Source organism: Chiloscyllium punctatum, chromosome 21 (assembly GCF_047496795.1).
Source record: "Chiloscyllium punctatum isolate Juve2018m chromosome 21, sChiPun1.3, whole genome shotgun sequence".
Taxonomy (NCBI): domain Eukaryota; kingdom Metazoa; phylum Chordata; class Chondrichthyes; order Orectolobiformes; family Hemiscylliidae; genus Chiloscyllium; species Chiloscyllium punctatum.
This window is the reverse complement of record NC_092759.1, coordinates 18,062,003-18,072,086: the sequence shown is the minus strand read 5'-3', so window position 1 is coordinate 18,072,086 and position 10,084 is coordinate 18,062,003. Positions and strand designations below refer to the sequence as shown.

At 47.1% G+C, this 10,084-nt stretch overlaps 1 protein-coding gene across 1 annotated transcript; it reads left to right on the top strand.

Annotated features, from left to right (window-relative positions):
- The first annotated feature begins 1,694 nt into the window (after positions 1-1,694).
- Positions 1,695-8,126, top strand: znhit1 (zinc finger, HIT-type containing 1). Its single transcript, XM_072591636.1, has 5 exons — positions 1,695-1,826; positions 1,904-2,071; positions 2,969-3,048; positions 6,366-6,535; positions 7,299-8,126. The coding sequence occupies exons 1-5, from the start codon at positions 1,799-1,801 to the stop codon at positions 7,318-7,320; spliced, it is 468 nt and encodes a 155-aa protein (XP_072447737.1). The 5' UTR covers positions 1,695-1,798; the 3' UTR covers positions 7,321-8,126.
- Positions 8,127-10,084: the final 1,958 nt, after the last annotated feature.

The following is a 10,084-nucleotide window of genomic DNA, read 5'->3' as shown; positions in this document are numbered from 1 at the left end:
ACACAACACCAGGTTATAAACCAACAGGCATATTTGGAAGCACTAGCTTTAGGAGTGTTGCTCCTTCATCAGGTTGTTGTGAGATATAAGATTGTAAGACACAGAATCTGGAGCAAAAGTTTACAGTCTAATGCAGCTAAAATTATATATTGAAAAAGACCTGGAGTATTTGTTAAATCTCTCAACTTTTAAAGTGAGACAATGATGTCTCTGATTGGTGGGTTGGTGGGCATCTCTGATTGGTGGGTCGTTGGGCATCTCTGATTGGTTTCAGTTCTTTCATATGTAAATCCCAGACCTTCTTTTTCAACTGAACTTTAACAATAGGTACCATGTCGGTCCAGGCAATACTGTTAAAGTTCACTTGAGAATGTAACTTTAAAAAAAGGTCTGGGATTTATATATGAAAGAACTGAAACTAACGTGGTCATTCTAAAAGATGAGAGGGTTACAAACAATACAGGTCTTTTTCAATATGTAAGTTCAGCCACATCACACCGTAAATGTTTGCTATAAATTCTGTCTCCCCTAGTTTGATCTAATACTCCACAACCACCTGATGAAGGAGCAGTGCTTAGAAAGCCACAGCTTCCAAATGAACCTGTTGGACTATAACCTGGTGTTGTGTGATTTTTAATACTGTTTGGTAGGTCAGTGGGTCATACTGATTTACGGGTTATGGGGTGCCTCTGATCGATGGGTTAGTGTGTGTCTGTAATTGGTGGAATGTAGGGTATCTCTGATTAATGAATCACTGGGATGTCTCTGATTGGAGGGTCAGTAGGTGTCTCTGATTGGTGGGTCATTGGTTGTGTCTGATTGGTGATCATGGGGTGTCAGTGATTCGTGACTCAGCAGGTGTCTTTGATTGGTGGGTCAGTGGCTGTCTCTGATTGGTGGTTTAGTGGGCAACTGATTGTCTGTTCAGAGGATGTCTCTGGTGATCTTGGGGATCTCTGATTGGTTGGTTGTGGGGTATATCTGATTGGTGGCTCAGTAGGAGTGCCTTTCTTTGGTTGCTCAGTGGGTGCCTGATTGGTCGATCAGGTGGTGTCTCTGATCTGGTTGAGTCTCATTGATGTAATCTGATTAGTGAGTCAATGGGTGTCTCTGATTGGTGGGGTTGCAACATGTCTGTCATTGGTGGAGTTGTGGGATGCCACTGGTTGGTGGATTTTGGGAAGCCTCTGATAGGTGACACCGTAACTGGCTCTGATTGGTGGGGTCGTGGGATATCTCTGGTGGAGTTGTAGGGTGTCTCCGATTGGTGGGTCAGAGGGCATCTCTGATTGGTGAGACAGTGATGTCTCTGATTGGTGGGTCGGTGGGCATCTCTGATTGGTGAGACAGTGATGTCTCTGATTGGTGGGTCGGTGGGTTTCTCTGATTGGTGAGACAGTGGTGTCTCTGATTGGTGGGTCGGTGGGTATCTCTGATTGGTGAGACAGTGGTGTCTCTGATTGGTGGGTCGGTGGGCATCTCTGATTGGTGAGACAGTGGTGTCTCTAATTGGTGGGTTGGTGGACATCGCTGGTGAGACAGCGGCCTCTGTGATTGGTGGGCCACAGTGGGCGTTTCTGCTCGGTGAGACAGCGGCCTCTGTGATTGGTGGGCCACAGTGGGCGTTTCTGCTCGGTGGGACTGTGACGTCGCTGATTGGTGAGTCACAGCGGGCGTCACTGATTGGTGGGTGATCGGCGTCGCCGTTGGAGAAGGCGGGAGTGCAGCATCATTAGAGTTCCGCCGGGTACTTCCGGTGTGAGTGTGTCACCGGTTCCGGCCCAGATCGCCGGGAGAGATGGTGGAGAAGAAGCGGGAGAGTGTGGGTAAGGGCTGTGATGGGGGAGGGTCTGGCCCAGTCGGTGTTTGACCCCGGTCTTATTACTGTTGTTGTTGTCTCCAGGCCGGTTTGCGGAGGGCGGGCAGCGGCGGGTCCTGGACCAGGCCACCCGCCAGCGGCGCCTCAACCGGCAGCTGGACGCCCTGGAGAAGGACAACTTCCAGGATGACCCGCACGCGAACCTGCCGCAGCTCAAGCGGCTCCCGCAGTTCGATGACCACACGGAGTCCGGTGAGGGCCCGGGGAACCAGGGCCTGGGGGGGAGGAGGGAGAGAGAGAGAGAGAGAGAGAGAGAGACAGTGACTTGGGGGGGGGGGGGGGAGAAAGAAGGAGAGTGACCCTGGGGGGGGGGGGGAGAGAGAGAGAGAGACAGACAGTGACTTGGAGGGGGGGGGGAGAAAGAAGGAGAGTGACCCTGGGGGGGGGGGGGGGGGGGAGAGAGAGAGAGAGAGAGACAGTGACTGGGGGGGGGGTGAAGAAGGAGAGAGACCCTGGGGGGGAGGAGAGAGAGAGAGAGAGAGAGAGAGACAGACAGTGACCCTGGGGGGGTGGAGAGAGAGAGAGAGAGAGACAGTCAGTGACTGGGGGGGGGGAAGAAGGAGAGAGACCCTGGGGGGGGGGGAAGAGAGAGAGACAGTGACTTGGGGGGTGGGGTGGGGGGGGGGGAAGAAGGAGAGAGACCCTGGGGGGGGAGAGAGAGACAGTGACTTGGGGGGGGGGGGAGGAGAAGGAGAGTGACCGTGGGGGGGGGAGAGAGAGAGACAGACAGTGACTTGGGGGGGGGGGGAGGAGAAGGAGAGTGACCGTGGGGGGGGAGAGAGAGACAGTGACTTGGGGGGGGGGGGAGGGAAACAGTGACCCTGGGGGGAGGGAAGCTGTGTATTGGGGATGTTAAAGGGGCTGATCCCGGGGAGGGGGAGGGGGTTCTGGGAGGGTGTGGGGTGCTGGTTGGTGTTGGTGTGAGCGATGGCGATGAGGTGGTGGAGTCCCTATTTTTGAATCTGTGTGAGGGGTTGGGTGGGGTGGGGTGGGTCCTGGTTGTTATTTGAGAAGGGGTGTGGATGTACAAAAGTGGGAGCTGGGGTTGCTGTTGCTGACTGAGCTGCTGCTGATGAGTTTGTGTTTTAGCAAAGAAGAAGAAAAAGACACGGGGTGATCACTTCAAACAGCGTTTCAGGAAGAATTTCCAATCCCTCTTGGAAGAACAGGTGAGGGTTTATGTTTGGACTGTTCCCTGACTCCTGCCTTCAGTCCCTCTGCAGACTCTGTCCTGCTCCACTTTATTATTTGATGTCACTGGTTCAGCCAACATTTATTGTCCCTCCCAAGTCACCCCAGACCCCTCCCCAGTGAGCTGCTGCCGTCTGTGTTCTGTGGAGAGGCCCATGATACCTTTAGGGAGTGAATTCCAGAATTCACTGAAGGAATGGGGATATATTTCCAGGCTAGGATGGTGAGTGGCTCAGAAGGGATATGCTGGTAGGGGTGGGCATAGATCATAGAATAGGCAAAAGTGATGAGCCCTTCCTGATGAAGGGCTTTTGCCTGAAATGTCGAATATTTTTTTTCCCCTGTTCCTCGGATGCTGCCTGGCCTGCTGTGCTTTTCCAGCACCACTCCAATCTTGACATAGATCATAGAATCCCTACAAATAGGCCATTTGACCCAACAAGTCCACACCAACCCTCTGCAGAGTATCCCACCCAAGATCCATTCCCCTGCCCTATATTTACCTCTAATTAATGTGCCTAACCCACACATCTCTGTACACAATGGGACAATTTAGCACGGCCAATCCACCCTCGCCTGCACATCTTTGGAATGTGGGAGGAAACCGGAGCACCTGGAGGAAACCCACGCGGACACGGGGAGAATGTGCAAACTCCACACAAACAGTCGCCTGAGGCTGGGATCAAACCTGGGTCCCTGGTGCTGTGAGGCAGCAGTGCTAACCACTGAGCCACTGTGCTGCCCATAGGGTGTTCTGACATACATGCTGCCCTTGTCCTTATGGGTGGGATCAGTCATGTCTTTGGAATGAGTGTCTCAGGTGTTTTGGTGAATGCTGCAGTGCATCATGTAGATGGTCCACACTGCTGCTACTGAGGAAGTGGAGGGAGTGAATGTTTGTTAGTGTGGTGCTCTGTTCTGGGTGGTATCAAACTTCGAGTGTTGTTGGAGCTCCAGAATTCCTCACCTCTGAAGGTGGAATTTACTGACGATGCTGAAATCTGTACTGAAAGCAACAAATGCTGGAGCTCACAGTGGGTTAGACGGTGAGCTAACGTTTTGAGTCCAGGTGACTCTTCAGAGTTGAAGTGAAATGTGGAGGGGGCAGCACTTATGGGGGGTGCGGAGGGGAGTGGGGAATGTCGGGGTGGTGGGGTGCAAGGCGCTGGTGGAGAAAAGATGTTGATAGTTTAGGTTAAGTGATCGGTGTCCCCATGTCCTCCCCCTACCTCAGTGGAACTGTCTTCTCTTTCAGGTCTGACAGTTAGACTTGCCATTATTCTGTCAGTCTCATGTTCTAATCATGTAATCGGAACTACTAGCATCTTTTCTCCCTCAGCACTCTACCCCACCATCCCTCACCAAAGCCACTCCCTAACTATTGCATAAGTGCTGTCCCCTCCACACTTCCCTTCAGCTGTGATGAAGAGTCATCTTAACTCAGTTAGTTTGCTCTCTCTCTCTGGATACCATCTAACCCACCATGAATTCCAGCATTTGATGTTTTCCTCCCCTCTGACCTGCTCCTGTAGCCACTGTATTTAAAATGGCTAGTCCAGTTCAGTTTCTGATCAATGGTAATCCCTGGAGGATTCGGTTTTGGTAATGCTGGTGAATGTCACGGGAGCTGAAAATGTGTTGCTGGAAAAGCACAGCAGGTCAGGCAGCATCCAAGGAGCAGGAGAATCGATGTTTTGGGCATGAGCCGTCCTTCAGGAAGGAGTGTTTTGAATAGCAGTCTCTAGATGGAAGGTTGCTCTCTCTCTGGCTGACTCTCAAAGTGCAGGCTACTTTATACCCTAAACATCAGACTGTCTCATTAGTTCGATGTTGTCAAAACAGTAAAATTCAAATTTGATTGGATTTCCTAAAGAAGGGCTCATGCCTGAAAATCGATTCTCCTGCTCCTTGGATGCTGCCTGACCTGCTGCGCTTTTTCAGCAACACATTGTTCAGCTCTGATCTCCAGCATCTGCAGTCCTCACTTTCTCCTAGAATGTCACGGGATACTGGTTAGGCTGGTTCTTGTTGAAGATGGTCATTGCCTATCATTTGTGTGGTGTGAATGTTTCTTAATGCCTTTCAGCCCAAGGCTGGATATTGTCCAGGTCTTGCTGCATTTTAATATGGACTGCTTCAGTATCTGAGCAGTCACCATGGTACTGAACATTTGTGCAGGTATTAGGGATCATCCCCATTCCTGACTTTGATGGTAGGGAAGGTCATTGCTGACCATCAGCTCCCAATGGAGCTCAATTTGATTCTTTAGTTCAACAAGTAGTCTTGAGAGTCTGTAATCCTTTGGTTTTGAGCCATTGTGAAACAGATGTGTGAATTCCCCAGATAGCTATAAAAATCCAGATAAAAACTTGAGTATTCAAATTTATAAATGTTACGATGCGGTGGTTAACCCTTCTGCTAATTAAACCAAGCACACAGAAAAGCTCACCTCGCCTCAAAATCTATTAAAGTATGAGTGACAGATAACTCCCAAATTCCTCAATTTAAAGAGGAATATCAATTTTATTCTTTAACTCTAAAAGTGAGCATTAAACAACAATCTAAACCTCCTTTCTCTTTAAAGGTCTGTTATCTACCTCCAACTCTATAACAAAATTCTGATCCAATAAAAGTCCCTTATTAAAATTACATCAACTTAATTTTTAAAACCAGACAGTGGCCGTCATTGTCTGTGTCTGTCTGTCTTTCAGCTGCAGATCTCCCTGGGTTGTCTTTGGTCTTTTACTACAAAGATGTTTCATATGAATAAGGTACCTTTGATAGACAGTGTTTTGAATAGCAGTCTCTAGATGGAAGGTTGCTCTCTCTCTCTCTGGCTGACTCTCAAAATGCTGGCTACTTTATACCCTAAATATCAGATCGTCTCATTAGTTCGATGTTGTCAAAACAGTAAAATTTAAATTTGATTGGATTTTAGTATCCTGGGACATAATTTAAACCGATTGGTTAGCTTCAAATGGTCAAAACAACTGAGGTATCCAGCCTACAGCCAAATGTTACATACTTTCAATTTTCCAGTACATTCTGAGACTGCCAATCAGTCACATGACAGTTGCCTGCAAGCTCTCACTGCCAAAACAGCCGTCACTCTCTCCTACGTGCCTTCATAACGCCACACTTCATGACACTACCTTGAGCTCAAGAGCGGAGTATCACAGGATTTGCACAGCCATTTTAATAGCTTGTATATAGTTTTAAGAAGTATTGACTGAAAGTTCAGAATATACTGAGCATAACAATGTTAACAAACTTATTTTGATTTCTGCCAAAACAGAACTTGAGTACAAGTGAGGGGCCGAACTATTTGACGACGTGTGCTGGTCCTTCCAAGCTGCCGCAGCGCCATTTCTGTGCAGTTTGTGGTTTTCCATCCAACTACACCTGTGTGTCATGTGGAGCCCGATACTGTTGTGTCAAGTGCCTGGGCACACATCAGGAAACCAGGTACGTTTTCCTTTTAATTACAGAGTAAAGCTCCCTCTACACTGTCTCTCATCCAACAATCCAGGACAGGTGCAGTACGGGGTTAGATACAGAGTAAAGCTCCCTGAATGCTGTCCCCCATCAAATACTTCTCAAGGGCACTGGCAATAGATGCTGGCATTGCCCACATTGCAAGAATGAATGAATAGGGGGAGAAAGGACTCTCAGGACAGGTAGAGCACAGGTTATTGTATGCCGTTCACTGACTTTTTTTTTAAACTGTGAGATATTTAATTTCTGCCAGCTTCATCCTTCCGAGTTATTGCCTGATGGGCTATTCTGAGATGAGTCTGGCAAACTGTAGAAGTCAAGGAATGAGAGCTCCTCGTTCCTGTTTCATTTGGTGTTGGCTTCGAGCCAGTTCGTAAGTCGCTAACTCATTTTCCAGCTGACCCTCAAAGGTTTGATTGAGATTGGAAGCAGAGTACAACTGACAGATCATTCAGCTGCACAATGCAGTGGCGTCCTCACTTGACACTGCCTCAAATGACCTTCTGATTGTGGAGGGACACTGGACAGGTTAAAGCCCTGGAGCCCTGATTAGTCATAATCTGAGCTCCGTATCACCCAGATAGTTATTAGGAAAGTCCATTGCAAAGAAAATGCTCAAAATGCCTCCTCTGTGGACGTCACTTTGATTCTGATTGCCTCAACTTAGTTTAGAAAATTGGAGGGATTTTGTTTTTACAGCTTTGAAGACTGACTGTAATGATCTTCTGTGCAGGTGTCTGAAGTGGACAGTATGAAGTCTGGAGTCTAGCCTGTGTCCAGGAGACAGCAATTGTAATCCTCCTGAATTATCGAAACTGCCTGCTCTTTTATTCACATCCTCCTTTCAGGTCTGATTTAAACCTGACAGCAATCTTGGTGGGGCTGGGGGACCCAGAAAATGCCAAGTGATGTATTTGCAACTGTACAGTGGGCCTGTGAACTGTTGGTGGACAATTCTCTGTTTCATTTTTTAAAAAAATGTTTGTTTGAATAAAAAAAACTTGTGTGATATTGCCCTGAAGGCTTCACAGTACAACTTCTGTCCGAAATTGCAGGAAATGACTGGAGTTTGGTTTCACATCAAGACCTGTGACCCTGGGCAGGGTCTGAGATAAGAGCCCTGCAATATTTGGCCAGACCGAACCAAGCTAACTCTTTTGGAAATAGCTGATCACTTGATGGATGCACCATGGACTGACAGTAATGGTGATAAAAGATGATACAGCCTCAACTGATGAGTTTGGACACTTTTTGGTGCCTGTTTAAATAGTTCTACAACTTTGTCACTGTTTCCAGTTGTGAACTTCCTGTATAATTGTTTGTCTTTCACTATATAACAGTGGGTCCCACTTATGTTAACACCCTACACTCTTGCATCTTTTATACTTATTTAATTTTGAAGATATTTTATTGCCTGTCTTGGTATGAACTCATTTGACTTTGTGAGGTCTTGGTCTGCTTTCCTCTGTGCTCCTCCATACTTTAACCAGGTTAGTGGGAAGCTTAATCTGCTTGATTACCAGAGTGAAGCCTGCCGGAATAAAGTTTACCAGACCTTCAATGTACAGTTAAGTGTGTTTCTTTTATTCATTTGCAGGATGCGGGTGTCATTGGCTTGGTCAGCATGTCTTGTCCATCCTCTTGAAAAGCTGGTAGCGAGTTACTGACTTGGATTACTGCAGTCAGTGCGGCTTAGCAGTGCGGTTAGGCTGGTAATTTCAAAACTTTGACCCAGCAAGATATAGTACTGAATCAGGGTGGGGAATGAGATGGCAAGGAGCTTCAATAGGTGGTATTCCCGCATATCTGCTGCCCACGTCCTTCCAGGCTGGAGAGTTCACGGGTTTGGAAAGCACAATTGAAGGATCTTTAGTGAGTTGTTGCAGTGCATCTTTGAGAGAGTACATGCTGTTGCCACTGCGTCGATGGGAAAGGGAGTGAACGTTGGAGATGGTGGATGGGATGCTAAACACGGAAGCAGCCTTGTCCTGGGTGGTGTGAATGTTCTTGATTGTTTTCGGAGCTGCATTCATCCAGGTAAGTGAAGAGTATCCTGTCGCAGTTCTGATTTGTGTCTTGTTGGCGAAGGTGTCTGGGGAGATGCATGGTCAGTTACTCGTTGCAAGAATCCCAGCCTCTGGTGTATGCTTGTCACCACCATATTTATACAGCTTGTCCAGCTTAATTTCTGGTCCGTAATTAATAGGCAGTGCCAGTAAATATCAAAGAATGATGATTAGATTTTCTCTTATTGAATATGGTCTTTGCTTGGCATTTGTGAAATGTGAATGTTTCTTGTCATCTGAGAAGTTTCAAACTGTATTGAAGATTATGCAATCATCAGCGAATATCCCCATTTCTAACCTGATGATGGGGGCAAGGTCACTGATGGATCAGCTGAAGGTGGTTGGGCTAGGACACTGTCCTGAGAACTGCAGACATGAACTGGAGCTGAAATTATTTCCCTTCAATGACCACAACTAATGTCATTTATGACTCCAACCAGTGGCGAGTTTTCCCCATCGCTCCAACTGACTGTTTGTTTGTTTGTTTTTTTTTGTTTTGCTAGGGCCTTTTGATGTGTGAAGTGCTGTCTTGATGTCAAGCTTGTGTAATGAGTTCAGGAAATGAGCTGCACTGAACCCAAGCCACGTGTCCGTGAGCAGGTTGTTAGTCGGCAAGTAACATTGAATAGCACTATCGTGGATGGAGGGTAGACTGACAGAGCGGTAATTGGGTTGGGTTTGTGTATAGGAAATATCTGGACAATTTTTCACATTGTCTCACAGTTGCCAATACTGTGTCTGTACTGGAACAGCTTGGCTGGGGACATGGCGAGACTTTGAGCGAAATCTTCACAACTGCTGTCAGTGCCCGTCTGGGATCGGTTGCATTCAGTGTAAACTTAGTGTGTGTACAGGTTCTTTGGAGTTGAGTGTCCTTCACAATTTCAATATCCCAAAACACTTTTTGGATAGTTTATTTTTGAACTTTTGGATGCTAGTCACTGTGTAGAAAATATTTAGTTGACTTGTGTGGAGTATCAGATGTGATGAAATTATTAAATCAACTTGTTATACAGACAGTAGTTGTGGGACCAATTGCAGTTGGATCACTCCAACAGAGGTGGAAGTTAGGGCTATAATATCATATTGGAAAACAAATTGACTGCTGTCTGTCTTATGCAAAATGGGGAAGACTAAAGCATGGGGGTCCAGGATTGGGTAAATGGGAGCCCTTTGGAGTTGTGTTGGATACAAACAGCAGTATGTGCTGAACTGGGAGCAGTAGGGAAGGCAAAGTTAATCTTAGGGAGTCAGACCTTGCTGCAGGGACAGTACAGCCGTAGAATTATCGGCCTACATAGCACACTCAAGTTTGGAGTTGGACTCCAATCTTGACATTCTGATTTGGGCAGACTAGTTTACCTGATTCCCAACCAAACTGGTCACTTACTATTAGGGCATATGTCCGCTCAGTCATTACAGCAATGAACTCTATTGAAGAACAGTTCATCTA

What these genes read in the sequence shown, in the direction of transcription:
- znhit1 (XM_072591636.1), top strand. Translation starts at nt 1,799, where the DNA reads ATGGTGGAGAAGAAGCGGGAGAGTGTGG. An exon ending in GAAGAAGCGGGAGAGTGTGG is followed by an intron (nt 1,827 to 1,903) that starts GTAAGGGCTGTG and finishes TGTTGTCTCCAG; the next exon opens with GCCGGTTTGCGGAGGGCGGG. An exon ending in GGCACACATCAGGAAACCAG is followed by an intron (nt 6,536 to 7,298) that starts GTACGTTTTCCT and finishes TCTTCTGTGCAG; the next exon opens with GTGTCTGAAGTGGACAGTAT.